The sequence below is a fragment of the Cercospora kikuchii genome, assembly GCF_019650295.1.
Source record: "Cercospora kikuchii DNA, contig_00003, whole genome shotgun sequence".
NCBI lineage: Eukaryota > Fungi > Ascomycota > Dothideomycetes > Mycosphaerellales > Mycosphaerellaceae > Cercospora > Cercospora kikuchii.
Genome location: NW_025408584.1, coordinates 1,902,172 through 1,917,235, shown reverse-complemented (window position 1 = coordinate 1,917,235; position 15,064 = coordinate 1,902,172). Strand labels below are relative to the sequence as shown.

The window sequence follows — 15,064 nt, the reverse complement described above, 5'->3', positions numbered from 1 at the left end:
TTGCCATGGCCGCCGCGAGAGCATCGTCACAAGTAATTGACCTGGTCAGCAGCAGCGAAGATGAAGATGACCTCCAGATTTTAGACCGTCCGCCAAGATCTGTGCCCGCCACAGCCTTTGGAAACCCGGGTCCTCATGGCCTGCCGGAGCTCGAGCCTCGAAATGCGTACGCCGCAGGCCTAGAAGACTATGGCATGGGTACTGCTCCTGGCTCCTTTCCGAACGGGATCGAGGATGACCAGATATTCCATCAGGATCCAGCAGAACAGGAGAGACCACGAGGCGGAGGCGAATACCAGTACTTCGGGGACGAGCTGGTGTGGATTCCAGATGATTCTCCTCCCCCATCTCCGGTCAGGCAGGCGTCTCCACCTGTGCAGGAGGGCGCGAATATGCGAGGTTTAGACTACGACAACGCATTCCCACCACTCGCAACCGCGCCGGTTTACAATAGCGACACATGTTTACAGCGGGTCTTGGAAGTGTTCCCGGATGTCAGGTAAGCCATCAACTTGCACTGCTCGAGCCCTATTCGACTGCCCAAATGCCTCATACTGCCGTGTCTTGCTAATCTCTTCCCAGCCACGAACATGTCCTTTCACTGTATGCCGAACTTGGACAGCAGCAGCCACCCATGCTTGGTCCCGATATCTACGAGAACATCGTTATGAAGCTTGCTGAGGCGGACAGCTACCCGAAACAGGGCAAGGGCAAGCAACCCGCGGCTAAGCGCAAGGCCGAGAGCGAACTCCAGAACGATGACTTCAAGCGATGGGAGGGTCCGGACAGACGAGCCCCTCTTAAGATGCTGAATCGGCCAGTGGCTTCGGCGCTGAAGGCAGATTTTCCCGATGTTCCTATGAAGATCATCGCCGAGCAACTGTCTCAGCACCGTCAGCACCTTTTCCAGACCTATGTTGCGCTCGCAGCAATGAGAGACGCGAAAGACTCTGGTTGGACCGGACGTCCGTCAGCCATGGCTAGCGCCGATACAATCGTTCTGAACACTGGGGTTCCTGAGCTCTACGATGAGTTACAAGCTGCTCGCAAGCGGGTCAGCGCTGTCAGAGCCGAGCGCACGATTGAGCAAGCGAGACGTCGAGCCGAGGAAGAGAACCTGAGGCGAGCGGTCGAAGCTGGTGAGACCGCGGAATGTCAGGCGTGTTTTGACGACCTTCCCATGAACCGACAGATTCATTGCAATGGCGTCGAAGCTCATTTTACCTGCTTCGACTGCATTACCACGTACATCAAGTCAGAAGTCGGCCAATCTCGCTGCGGTGTCATGTGCACGGCCGGCTGCGGCTCCGGCTACCCACATGCCCAGCTCCATCTCCTTGAAGACAAGCAGCTCCTGGAGAAGCTTGAACAACTACAACAGGAGAAGGACATTCGCGATGCGGAGCTCGACGATCTGTCCGAGTGCCCCTTTTGCGACTACAAAGCCATTCTGCCACCCATCGAGGAGGACTTCGAATTCAGATGTCTAAATCCAGACTGCGAGAAGGTCAGCTGTCGTCGATGCAAGGCAGCCTCTCACATCCCGAAATCCTGCGAGGAACATGCCAAGGATCACAAGCTCAACAGCAGGCACAAGATCGAGGAGGCGATGACCGCAGCATTGGTGAGAAAGTGCAACAAGTGCAGTAAACCCTTCATCAAGGATTTCGGCTGCAACAAGATGGTACGTAATTCATTCCCAGTGTGCATATCTTCTACTAACAATGCTTAGTCCTGCTCGTCGTGCGGGAACCTACAGTGCTACGTCTGCTCGGAGACAGTCAAAGACTACAATCACTTTGATCAAAATGCTCCGGGTGCCCGAAGCCTCAATCCTGCCGGGCCTTCATCCAAGCGTTGCCCTCTGTACGATAATGTCGAAGAGCGACATGAACGAGAAATTAAGGAAGCAGAAGCAAAAGCTCGGGCAGAGGCGTTGGAGGCAAATCCAGGTGAGCTTGATGATGCATGAGTGCTGCAAACATGCAGGAGGAGTGCTAACATTCATATAGACATCACGGAAGAGGACCTAAAGATCAAGGAATCCGACGCGGTACGGAAGGCTACTCAGGCCAAGATCGGCCAACAAGGCGGCGTCCGCGGACCTCCTGGTTTCCCTGGCGGTGACTACGGTTTGTTCAATCTCGGAGCTGGCCTTGACATTGATGCTGACCTGGACGACGAGGACCATGATGTGCGAGACCTGCAAATCCGAGCAGCGCAACGTAGGCTCCGCGCTCAGGCGCATGCAAGGGCGATGATGGTTGGGAGAGCGGCGCGAGCGAATCGGGTCGGAGCTTTGCGGGCACAAGCTGGTGCCGTTCGTGCTCCAGATCGAGCCGGCGGAGCCAACGCAGCGCCCGACAATCCGAGAGGACCGCTTGGTCATGGACTTGGTGGCCACATTGCAGGCCACGGAGCTCAAGCACACCTAGCCCGTCCACAGCCAGTATATCAAGGTCTTGCGCATCCTCATCCTTTACAAGCTCCACAATTGGGCATGCCAAACATGGTCGGTTACATGCCCATCTATGGGTTACAGAGACCAGACGCTGGCCAGCTCGCTCAGCAAGCTCCCGTGCCACCTCCAGCCAATGCGGCACCGCACAGGTACGGCAATGCGCCTCACGGCTTACAGGCAGCCGCTGCTGATCGACCTTTGGAACGTGATCATGGCCCTGGGTACGTATTGGGAGCCCGGAACAATGGTTTGGGAGGACAACAAGGCCTCTTCGATGCATTCGTGGAGGATCCATTCGGCGGTGGTGATGCGGACCCGTTCGGTTTTGGCAGAATTATCCAAGGCGACCAGGCGCCGCCACGGTTTCCCGAGATGCTGGCTCCTGGACAACCTCGCAACCATGAATTGGGTCGCAATGCTCAGCCAGAGCTTCGTGAGCAGCACGACGCTCTTGCGTATCGGACTGCAAGAGAGAGGCAGCGTAATGCGTTGCAGAATATGGAAGATCGAGCGGGCGGGGATGGAACAGTCTACGAATTGGACTACGCAGATCCGAGACGCAGACGACGTGGAGTGTTTCCTGGTGCACCGAACGCTGGATAGGCGCAATTCGCTTACAGTGGTTGTGGTGGAAGACATCGTTGTTTATCGTGTTTCATACCTGCGTTCTGAGCGTTCTTTCGCTTCTTTCAAGCAGGCTTTGGTTTTAGCAAGGCGTTCGTTCTCTGTTTGGCAAGACTTCGTGATTCATAGCCGTAATAAAAACCACATCGAAATCAAAATTCGCTCCTAGCTCACATTCGTCCTGTGAAGTGGTGTTCTTGATCTTGATATCGGGAAAAGGCTGCAGTGAAGTACATGTGATGCCTCAGGCCACAACGATGCTCGTCATACTGTGTTCATCAAATCCTGGTACGCGTAGATCGGCAAACATGGCAAGCGAGACTCGAAATACTGGCAACAACCACCACACAAAGGAGCACGCGAGCACTTACATCTCCCCACAATGCACGCGTACCGCTGGCCACAATGAACCAAGAACTGAGCCGGCAATCGAGTTTGACTTCGTTCCCGGACCCGGACCTAAGCACAATCGCAAGTCTGCAGGGTACCAGCATCGAACCCAGGGCGGATCATTTAGTAGAAGCTTCAGATCTGGAACATGATGCTCCTGGATCCGAGCGAGATGCAACGTCTACAAAGACTCGGGAACGCGCACTGAGTGAGCCATTGAGTGAATTGCTGGATGGCGGTGGCCACCCTTCCATGTTCGATACGCAGGAACTGGATCTAGGCAATCCCCAGAACTTGGCAATCGCGAGTAAAGACAGCATCCAGAGAGTGGTACGGCATAGGGGCGCTGTTGAATTAGTGCGACATCTGAGCAGATTACTGGCGGAGAGAGATGCGCATGTCACTGCTTTGACGAGATTGGCAGAGGAGTACAAGGTGCCCAAGGAGCGCATTGCCGAGACTGCGGATCGAGTGAAGCAAGCCGAGAAACGACGGAGAAGTCTTGCAAAGGCCGCAGCTGAGGAATTGGTGCAAAGGAATGGGAGTGTGACTAGCAAGGCGCCCAGCATTGCGGAAGAGCTGCCCGAGGCCAACGGAAACGCTACGATTAGAGGTCTGACGAGATTCTTTGGTGGCAACGGCAAGGGAACTACGAAGAAGAAGGAAAGCGCCGTCGCCTCGCTGAAGAGCTCGTCATCTTCGAGGTCAAGTTCAGTACAGCCATCAGCTGCGAGGACCGGCAAGCCTCCGAGGCCACGATCTATTGACGTCCAAAGCCTCAACAGCGTGGCAAGTGGAGACAGCATGGGGTGGGCTACCACTCTGTTCGGCGGAATGAGTGCTGCCGGTGGCACGATCAAGGGCTTGGGAGGAAGTAGCAACCGCCGTGCTTCAGAACGCGAACCTAGGGAGCCCGTGGAGATGAGCACACGACATGACGAGAGGACACTACCGCCCACTCTTTCAAAGAATCTCCTCTCGCAGCCAGCTCCCACGCCCCACGATGCCGAGTGGAATCGCTTTCTAAACCGCATTCAGCGGTCTCGGGAGCAAGCCGGCGAAGAGGCAAGATCGGGCGAGCTGATAGGAGCATCACGTTTTGGCAACGAAGGCTCGACTGGAAAGCAGAAGCAAGAAATGCTGACTAAACTCGTACTGGGAGGAATTCCTATGCGATTTCGGCACGCGATCTGGATGGAGCTCTCCAACACGCAGTCCGTTGTCCAACCTGATGCTTACGAGCTGTATCTGAATGCAGATACTGAGAACTCCGACCCTACCGAGGTGGATGCCATATTGAAAGATGTTCCACGAACATTGACGAGCAAATACGACTATTACGCAGAAAAGGGCTATGACCGATTACGTAGCCTTCTGATCGCGTTCGTGTCCAAATATCCCGGCCTAGGTTATACACAAGGACTCAACATGATTGCCGGGTACCTTCTACTGGCTATACCAGATGAGAGTGACGCTTTCTGGATGCTCTGCAACATGGTCGATTCCTTCTTCCCAGTGGACTACTTTAGCAAAGCAACCGCCATGTCGATCCCCATTGCCGACAACATCGTCCTGCGATCATATGTCAAAGAACAGCTCCCGAAACTAGCAGCAAAGATGGACATCCTCGACATCGCACCGGAACATACCGTGCCACTTTCCTGGTTCTTGACAGCTTTCACTTCCGTCCTTCCAGAATCGGTCTTGCTCAGAATATGGGACGTGTGGCTGTGTGTTCCTGGACAGAAGACGTTCATATTCAATGTCGCTTTGACATTACTTGCGATTCATCAGAAAGGTCTCATGGACTGTGAAGATCAGAGTGAGTTTTGGGCGTATATGAGTAATAAGATTAAAGTGTCTGAGGAGCCGGACAAGGTCAACGAGTTGATCAAGAGTGCTTTTGTCATGAGGAAAAGACTTGAACTCGTGGAGCAGAGGAGAGCTGTGGAGGTGAAGAAGAGTATGAGAAGGACAGCGAGCACGGAAGCATTGTATAGTCCAGATGGAGAGGCGGCGCATGGTGGGGCATTGTCTTCAACTTGATTCTACTGAAAAGGTGTAGCTGGTGTTTTGGGGCGGGCGTTGCGGTTGGCGGCATGGTCGGACGGCTTCTTCGCCTCCTTTGAAGATACCCTCTTACGTACATGACACAATGAGAAATCACAACAAGTGTTTTTGAAGCCTTGAGATGATGCTATTGCCTGTAATTCTTGGATCTACGTGCAATTTCACTGCGTTCTGATTTCATCTCTCGTCTCTCTCATGCTCCCCATGTGCCCAGTAAACCGTCCCCGTACCAGACACTCCCCAACGCTATCGCTCAGAAAAGCCGCAGAATGTAAAAAGCAACTAGTAAGAACGTCCAAACATGACCCACTGTTCGGCCTTTTGACCACACTTCGGGTTGATGCAAAGAGTGCCCTCTGCGATTGGCTCTGGCTGGTCGTGAGGGATACAGAGCGACTTGGCACCCATGGAAGGAGCACGAGCATCGACTTCCTGACCTTCAATATTACCCTTGGAATCCTCCTTGATTTGATCCTCGCATGGGCCGCGAAGGCAGTGTGGGACGAGGAGCACATTCTTGTCGTTAAGTGTTGGGACAAAGTCCTTCCATTCGCGAATGACCTTGCGGTGCGAAGCGTACTCATCTGAAGCCTTCTTGAACATATCTGCTTGGATTTGTTCGAGAAGGGCAGGGACATCTTTGGCGAGGTTTGGAATTTCGATTGTGCCTTTGCCTTCTTGATCACGGCGGGAGGTTGTGACGACGTGGTTTGCAGAGTCCTTTGGTCCGAATTCGAGGCGGAGAGGAACGCCCTTTAGCTCCCAGTCGTTGAACTTGTAGCCCGGAGAGTAGCCTTCGCGCATGTCGCTCTCCACGCGCACGCCAGCGTCTTCGAGAATTGTGCGAAGGCCCTCGACTTCATCGTACAGCTTCTTGCGATCGTCATCTGTGGTCTTGGCTGTGATGCCCACGGGGACAATGACAACCTGCACTTCGGCAACACGTGGTGGGATGACCAGACCCTTGTTGTCACCGTGCACGAGAACCATGACACCAATAGATCGAGTTGTGAAACCCCAGCTGTTCTGCCAGACGTGCACCTTGTTGCGGGTGGCTCCTGCTGCAACTTCCTGGTGGGGATCCTCTACAGTAATATCAAACATCTTTGCGAAATGCTGTCCGAGGCAGTGAGATGTGGCAGCCTGAATACCGCGACCGACAGCTGGGATGAAACCTTCGATGGTCTTTGTGTAGTATGCGCCTGGGAACTGCTCGTTCTTGGTCTTCTGCCCCTTAACGACAGGCACAGCGAGCAGGTCTTCGTAGATTTGCGCGTAGTAGTCAAGAATCTGCATGACTTCGGTACCCGCCTCTTGCTCTGTCAAATGCGCAGTGTGTCCTTCCTGCCACAAGAACTCGCGAGATCGCAGGAAAGGGACGGCATGCTTGAACTCCCATCGCACCACGTTGTTCCACTGGTTCATCTTGAGCGGCAAATCGCGATGTGATCGAATCTTCTTGCTGTAGAAGCTGTACATGGCCGTCTCAGATGTAGGACGCACCGCCAACCTCTTCTCCAGCTTCGACTTTCCACCTTCTGTGACCCAAGCGACTTCGGCAGCGAAGCCTTCGATGTGGTCCTTCTCACGCTGCAAGTTGGCTTCCGAGATGAAGAGTGGGAAGTAGCAGTTCTTGACGCCCATCTTGCGAATGCGCTCGTTGAAGTAGTCCTGGATGAACTCCCATATCCGGTATGAGGCAGGCTGGTAGATGTAGCAACCAGGAACGTCGGTGAAGTCGAGCATGTCACCCTTGAGGATGACCTGCTGATACCATTCCGACAGATCGCCAGTCTTTGGTTCAGTGATTCCAATCAATTCGGGGCCGTCGGCCTTCTTCTTCGCCTGGCCTTGACCTTGTGGTGGCTTGTCCTTCTTCTCCTTTGGCTTCTTGCCCGCATTCTGGTCTTTGCGCTCCTTCTCTTGCTTCTTAGGCTTATCAGTTGGTGCAGCTCCGGTAGAGGCATCGGCACTGGCGTTGGCGACGCTGCTGCCCTCGACTTTGAGATCTTCCATCTTGGCCTCGATGCCGTTGCCAGCCATTGGCAGTGTTGCTGGGCTTTATGTGTTTCTGAAGTGGGGTCTCGTGACTCACTTGGCGATGTGAGCAGCTGGGCAGGTGGTCGTCGACTCGTCGCGGAGCTTGAGAGGCGTGGGGCGGAGCGGTGTCTAGACAGAGGCAGAGACGGCGGTGTCGCAATGGCTTGCCCGCAGTAGTGTTTCGACTCACAATTCGAACACGAAATGCAGGACCCCTGTTTCTGCAGCGCGGGGGAGAATCAGACGCGCGCTCTGAGCAGCTTCTGTCGCGTGCGATCCGCCCGCCACAATCACATTTCCCTTGGCAATACGTCCTACGTCTTCATCATCCTTACCTCTATGTTATCGAGAAGGTGTAAATTCTGCATCGAGAGACGGACCACCGACTCGAAATCTTCCAATTGGCGCATCCGGAGCGCATGCTAGAAGAGAGGAGACTGCGGAGTGAGATTAGGTGGGAAGGAAGGACTGTTATAGTGTCCGGCGCGAGGCAAAATGAGACGGTGGAAAGAAGTCGTAGGGGCAATGCGTTCAAGATGACCAAAAGCTGGGAAAGACGAGATTGTGTAGCGGGAAGAGGTCGGAACGGCGACACAATCCAGATGATCAACGAGCTTGTAGACTCTTTTTGATCCCATCTCATCCTGCTATGCTCGTTGATGGCTTGAAATCGAACCACCGGACGATGCGTTTCCGACACAATTCCAATCTCCGACGGCGTCAGATCCGAACACCTGCGCATTGCGAGAGGGCATAAGCATTTGAGTCTGTCCTCCGAACGTGGACGCCCTCTCCTAATCCTCAGGCTCTTCGGAAGGTTCTTCGTCGCTCTCGACGACAAACTCATCCAACCCGTCCAGATATGGACCGTCTGAGTCGATAGGCTCGCCACCATCAAGTTCAGCACCCCAAAACATTGGTGGCTCCCACGCAGTATCCTCAGTCCCGACACCTGCGTCGCTTGGAGCTTCTTCCTCGTATGGCTCCTGCTCCTCCTCGTGTTCCTCCTGCTCACGTTGCTCCTGCTCCTGCTCTCGTCTGACCATTGCTACGAGGTCCCACTCGAAGACTTCGACCCCTCCGTCGTCTTCATCTTCGTTGTTATCATCATCGCGGGCGTCTTCGTGCTTACTATCTGACGCTGTTGAGGGGACAACATGGTTGTAGCCGCTGGCAAAGTTATTTCGAGCGGATTCAAGGATGTTCTGGGCGCGCTCGACTAGACGTCTGGCCTTAGGAGTATCGCGGAGTGTCCTGAACAACTCCACGGCGCGCTCGGCGTGCTCGCTAGAACTACCTGTAAGCGACCTTCGTAAATTACAGTAAGTGAACCTTACACAAACTGGTCATCGCTAAATGCCATGAGCAGATGGAAACTGCCTCGGTGGAAATCGCTCAGTCGCGGTTCCAGCAACATGCGTCTCGCGAGATCCAAGGCCTCGTCTAGTTGTTCGTCTTCGAAGTGCTGCCAGGCGCGAGCGTGGATTGACCCAAATACTTGGCCGACTGCGTCTACTTCGTTAGCCGCCGACATTGTGGGCGCCGCTGTGGTGGTTGCTGGGTGAAGGGGGGAAATGCGAAACGCCTGGACGCCAGCTTCAGGAAAGTGCGATCACTGCGACGAACGAACTCCATCACCACCCGCTCTGCATCAGTAGCATACGTACCACGAGTGCGATACCAGCACATACCAGCGGCCTCCGACAGGTTTCTCAGCGCAACTTTACGTGCCGCCTCCACGCAGCAACGGCCCATCACTAGAAGCGAACTCCGACGTCACCTCTCTACCCATTACTATGTTCAGCGCTGGCAAACGCAATCGCAGAGAATCTGCTTCTCCGCCTCCTGACCTCGCTGACGAGCCTTTGCAGAAGAAGCCGAAGCCACCATCATCTCGAGGGAAGCTCAGCGACGAGCGGCGTGTCAGGCACTATTTCAGAAAGCAGGAACGTCGTTCATACAAAGAAAAATCTGAGCAGCGAAGACGATTTGGGATTGGTGGACTTATCAACGTGGACTACAGATCACACTCCTTCTCTACGCGACGCTATGCTCGATGCTATCGAGACCATAGCGGTCGACTTCTTCAAAGTAGAAATGGTCGAAGTGCTTTCGTTCACCCTCGCCTCTCGAGCCGAGCTCATCTGACTCTTAGCTCTTCTCCGCTGGGCCCTTGGGACAACTGGAGCACCCTCCCACGCTGTGTTCTCCGGCAATTGTTCGCCTTTCATCAGCAAGCTCAAGCAGCCAAGCTGTGCTCCATCACCCACAGTGCTACCCGGGAGGCACACTGAGTATGGTTTGAGACACGCACGAGCGCCTATTGAGACGTGTCCGACTTTCATGACGCGATCTTCGAAAAGATGCGTTTGAGCGCCACAGTGCTCACCAACCATTGCTTCATCTCCAATGCTGACGCAGTCATATTCTGTGATGTCGCTGTTGAGGAGAGTGACACGCGAGCCGATTTTAACGCCCATCAGTCGGAAGCACCAGGCCAAGTAGGGCGTGCCCACTAGCAGACTTGCAAGTAAGGGCTCGGTGACAGTCTCCCATGTGCTGGTCACGGCTTCGCTCAGCCAGACATTGAGTGACCAGAGAGGCCATTCGGCATCGTGGTAGCGGCCGATGAGGACCCATTTGAGCAGCGCAACGAATAGCAAAGAAGGCAATGCGAAGAACGCAAAGTAGAAAAGAGGCAGCATGAGCAGGGTATGCACGGCACCGATTAGGTGGTATCCAGCGTATGCCAGTTGCAGCGAGAATCCAAGCCCAAAGACTATGAGAGCGCGAGGGGCGATTATTCGGAGGCCTTCTATAGTCAATCGAGCTGCAATGCGTCCTCTGGATGGGCTGAAGAGCAGATTGTCATCATGACCTTCAGCCTTTTGGCGAGCTGGCATTCGAACAGGCGGAGAGCCAAAGCAAGAGGTCCCGCTCTTGAGTGGAGCATCTGCTGGTGGTGCGATGGATAGCACACCCACGAGAGTGTCGGATGCAAGCGCTGTCCCTTGTGGCAACAAGGAGGCATTGCCAGCAAAGGCGCGACTTTCCAATTTGGTCTTCTTCAGCGTGAGCTTGTTGCCTCGTACCTCGGTGTCGCCCATGAGAACGGAGTCGGCAACGAAAGCCTCATCCCCGATCTCCAAGAGTTCGAATGACAGTCCTCGGGCAGTAGAGATCTCTGATCGTCTGCCAATCTTGACTCCCAGGATTCTGAGAAAGGGAACGATGTAGAGTGTCGCGAAAACGGGATGAAGAATATTGAGGGCGAGATCCATCAGTCGGTCGATGAACCACTTGCGCAGGTACCAGGAGCTGTGGATCCTGTAAGTTCCCTCTCGGAGGCGTCCCAGGAAGATGCGGCGGAAGATGATGAATTGGGCGAAGACCAGGCATTGATATGCCAGTGTGACAGGAATAGACAGCGCTGCCACTTGGCCCCAAGCTCCTAATGATCTCAAGTCGAGCAGATCGAATAGCAGCAGACCTGGTATTTGTGGCACCAGATACAGCAGAGGCAGTATCAGGCCTGCAACGATCATGTTTCCCACGAGCATTGCGGCTGCGCGAGCTGAAGATGGCCGGGTCGATTTTCCGAGCGCAGCATCTGCCTCTTTAACTTGTCTCTCGAATCGCGCGGGAGAGCCGTGGAAGCGTTGGAAGGGAGGAATATGCATGCCATCAGGAAGCATCGAGAGAGCACCCAGCTCACCGGCCTCTCCGACTGTAGCACCTCCTTCGACGATAGAATTGCTGCCGATAAGCGCATCGCTGGCAATCGAGATCCTTTTCAGGACGAGCATCCCTCTCTCCACCACGCTGACGGCTAAAACGACATCGGCACCAACCACAACATCGTCTCCAATCTCTACCAGATCGCAGGCAGCACCGATAGCGATAGCACCCAGATGGCAGTGATTTCCAACCTTGGCACCGAGAGCTCTCAGCACAAATGGATACATGGCGCTATCGGCCAAAATCTTGGTATTGATGAGACCGACGAGGCGTTCGGCTGTCCACCAGCGGAAGTAATACCAGCCATAGAGTGGATATTCTCCGTCTCTTGCCTTGCCCAGGATAAGCCATTTCCCTATGATGGCCAGCAGAGTCAGGCATATTGGAAGGGCCACATAAACGCCATACGCGGAGAGAATACCCCAATGGACGTATCCGCTCAAGACAAGGTAGTCAAACAACAAATACGGGACCAGGATTTCGATGGATGCAACGAAAAACAGGAACAGTAGCGGCAAGAGTTGAGCCAGACCGCAGAGGATGAACATCCGCTGTGAGACCTGGTTGTGAAATCCAGTCTCCGCACCGGTGTCGATGTGGTCATGCAAATCGTCCTCTGTGCTATTGGCGTCCCCGCATGCTTGATCGAAGCGTGCAACAATCTTGGCTGGAGTGCGACCTTCGTAGATATCTGGCAGGCCAATCGATGCAAATGGCATGGAATTGTCGTCTTCTGTACATGCCTTGCGCAAACGCGAGACCAACATTGCTGCCAACAGTGAGTGCCCACCGAGGTCGTCAAAGAAGTCGGCTTCGGATTCGATTGGTCCGGCCTGAGGAAACAAAGTGGTCAGATTGGTCAACAGGATGCCTAGGGGTGTGTTCTGGTCATAGTCCGCAACGATTCCTGGTTCAACTTCTGCTGATACAGCTTCCCTTCTGCGAGCTGACAAGTCATGCAGCGCCTTTGCATTGATTTTCCCACTCGGCAGTCGTGGAAGCTCGTCTGCATGCAGGAAAACAACCTCGTCAGGCCGCATGTAAGAAGGCAAGCGCTGTGAGCATAGCTGGATGATGGAGCTCGTTTGAGCCTTCGCGCCATTTTGGAGAACTACAAATGCTTCCAACTGAGCTGCTTCGGTATCTGGGTTTGCCAATATAACAGCTGCGGCCTGCACATCCGGATGACTGGAAATTGTCGACTCGATTTCTCCGAGCTCGATGCGAAAGCCACGATACTTGACCTGTGTGTCGATGCGGCCGAGAAAGACTATGTTCGAATCTGGTTGTAGTCTGACGCGATCTCCAGTACGATATAACCGCTCGCCCGGGATGAGAGGATGGGCGATGAACTTCTGCGCTGTGAGCTCCTGACGACCAACGTAGCCTAAGCCCACACATGGACCGCCTATTGCAAGTTCACCCTCGACGCCAGCATCGAGCTCAAGGGGCTCCATCGAGGTAGCGGCACCATCTTCGGATATTGCGAGAAAGCAGGCGTGGTAGGATGGTAGTGGTTTGCCGATAGTAACAGGAACTCCGGGCTGAAGCTCTGCCCACGTGCATGTTACGGTCGTTTCGGTAGGGCCATAGGTGTTGACGATGCGAAGCCCAGGGCGTGCGAGCCGTTCCACCAATGCTGGAGGGCACGCCTCCCCGCCGAGATTAACAAGTCGGACGCAAGATGGCAACAAAGAATATTCTCCACTGCCTTGTGACACCAGCATTATACTGATCAGTGTGGGCACAGCATTGACCACTGAGACACCACGATTTTCCCAGACTGCTGGTAGGTCCGCCACGTCTCGACATTCGTCCCGCGTTCCGACAGCTAGGTGACCGCCGCCAGCGATGGTAACCCACATTTCTTCCTACAATCAGGTCAGCACCGGTAAGTTGGGAGCTGCGTTCGGACTCACAATAAACATGTCAAATGCTGGACTGAAGCCGTTCCAGACGACATCGTCGAGACTGGTCTGCAGAACTTCTCTTTCAGCGAGCGAGAAGGTCAGGGCAGCAGAATGCGGGATGGCAATTCCCTTGGGTGTCCCCGTAGTCCCCGAGGTGTATATCAAATATGCGGCATGGTGTGGCTGTGGACCGGGGAGGTCTGGGCTAGCAGCCTCCGCTCGGGTGGTCAACTCATCGTAGCATCGAACGGAAAGACTGTGTCCCACTCGTTGTTGCACCTCGCGGGCACGCTCGAAATGAGCCGAGTCACAGATGACTACGCAGGCGGACGCATCCATAACGCATGTGGCGACGCGCTCCACGGGCACATCTGGATCGAGAGGTAGCCATGTAGCGCCGGAGTATGTTGTCGCGAGTATACTGAGTATCAAGTCAAGTCCTTTTTCCAACCAGATGGCGACAACAGGGGCTTGTTCATCGAGTCCGCATGAATGGAGTGCAGCGATCTGGACAGCCAGAGATGCTGCAATGGTGTGCGCTTCGCTGTATGTTATTTGCTTGAGCTGGTGGTCGATCTGACAAGAGAAGGCGATTCTGCCGGGGTGTGTCGCGGCTCGATGTTGGAAGAGTTGAGGGAGTGTCGTTACGCCTGAGGGAGGGGAAGGTGCATTGTCGAGAGGGGCGTCACCCGTGAGGACTCGCTTGTCCGCGGAGTCAATAAGAAAAGTCATTGCAACACAAGGGCTGACAGCAAGGGAAGCGGCTGGTGAGAGACGGCCAGGGCACCTGTGATATTTCTACGACTTCTCCTGGACATCTAGCCCTCGAGACGAAACGAGGCCGCGCATTGCGAATAGAGTTCCCGGATTACCACTGGATTTAGGCGCGTTGCGTGTACCAGTGCTGTGTAGGTTGGGCTAGACATAATACAATGCCGGACTCTTGCTCATGGTCGCCGTCCTCCAGTGCTGGAGCCGCCAGCCACGGGGTGCTGATGACACCAGATGGCAGATAGTAGATGCCATCTCGATGAAGCCAGCATCAGTCTTGGATGCGCTCAGCTTAGAGTGTGATGGCATCCAATGCATCATCTTGCAGAGTGCTTCTCAATTAGGGGTCCCAAGATTGGACGAGGCCGCGTAAGAGTCTCGTACGGAAATACGACAGGTGCCGGCGAGGCTGAGGCTGAGTTCAATACTGAGACGCCAGGACGCGTCGTCTCTCTGCCATTGGTCATTGTGCGTTGTTTTCAGCACGATACTACCACTGACTTGGTCTGGATCCCCGCGGCCCGCTTCTTCCTGTGCCGGTAGATCGATGGAGCAAAGCTTGAAAGTGCTTGGCGGTGCTTGCATCGTTTCTCCCAAATTCGTCTCCAGGTCTGCTGACATCTCTTCGTCCCAGCATGAGTTTGGGAGATCCATGACGGTTACTCGTGCAGCACACAGCCCGTGAGATCATAGTGCAGAAGCCTGGCCTCAGAAGCGCAAGCCTGCAACGGCCTTGGACACGAACAAGCCCGAGGCATGAAGCCGGCGAACCATATCCAGACCGAGCTGCTGATGGAGAGGGAGCAGGCTGGACAACGAGGCTCACCATGGGCTACCTGCAGTGGAATATCATTGCACCTGCCACCCTTGGCTCCAGAGTCCGACAGCATTGTAGTGACGGAGGAACGTCTCTGCTGTGCCGTGCCGTGCTTGAGCGGAGGCGGGTCCGCGCTCGCACGGGAAGACGAAGATGGCATCGCGTCCCATGACTATGTCCCGCGTCGCTGCGCCAGTCTAGAACACGCACACGACACGCTAGTCACAACGCAACGACAGCGCG

General features: G+C 54.6%; 5 protein-coding genes across 5 annotated transcripts; 2 read left to right on the top strand and 3 right to left on the bottom strand.

The window, feature by feature from the left end:
• Positions 1 to 5: 5 nt before the first annotated feature.
• Positions 6 to 3,064, top strand: CKM354_000514800 (uncharacterized protein; the record flags this gene model as incomplete). Its single annotated transcript, XM_044800411.1, has 4 exons — positions 6 to 499; positions 583 to 1,684; positions 1,733 to 1,952; positions 2,013 to 3,064. 4 exons carry the CDS (start codon positions 6 to 8, stop codon positions 3,062 to 3,064), a joined length of 2,868 nt encoding a protein of 955 aa, XP_044656346.1.
• A 426-nt stretch (positions 3,065 to 3,490) lies between these two features.
• CKM354_000514700 (uncharacterized protein) lies at positions 3,491 to 5,521 on the top strand (the record flags this gene model as incomplete). The annotated part of the gene is made up of 1 exon (XM_044800410.1): positions 3,491 to 5,521. One exon carries the CDS (start codon positions 3,491 to 3,493, stop codon positions 5,519 to 5,521), a length of 2,031 nt encoding a protein of 676 aa, XP_044656345.1.
• Positions 5,522 to 5,827: 306 nt separating this feature from the next.
• Positions 5,828 to 7,588, bottom strand: CKM354_000514600 (uncharacterized protein; the record flags this gene model as incomplete). Its single annotated transcript, XM_044800409.1, has 1 exon — positions 5,828 to 7,588. The coding sequence occupies one exon, from the start codon at positions 7,586 to 7,588 to the stop codon at positions 5,828 to 5,830; it is 1,761 nt and encodes a 586-aa protein (XP_044656344.1).
• Positions 7,589 to 8,379: 791 nt separating this feature from the next.
• Positions 8,380 to 9,119, bottom strand: CKM354_000514500 (uncharacterized protein; the record flags this gene model as incomplete). The annotated part of the gene is made up of 2 exons (XM_044800408.1): positions 8,380 to 8,872; positions 8,923 to 9,119. The coding sequence occupies 2 exons, from the start codon at positions 9,117 to 9,119 to the stop codon at positions 8,380 to 8,382; spliced, it is 690 nt and encodes a 229-aa protein (XP_044656343.1).
• A 490-nt stretch (positions 9,120 to 9,609) lies between these two features.
• Positions 9,610 to 13,965, bottom strand: CKM354_000514400 (uncharacterized protein; the record flags this gene model as incomplete). Its single annotated transcript, XM_044800407.1, has 2 exons — positions 9,610 to 13,194; positions 13,243 to 13,965. The coding sequence occupies 2 exons, from the start codon at positions 13,963 to 13,965 to the stop codon at positions 9,610 to 9,612; spliced, it is 4,308 nt and encodes a 1,435-aa protein (XP_044656342.1).
• Between the last annotated feature and the right edge of the window lie 1,099 nt (positions 13,966 to 15,064).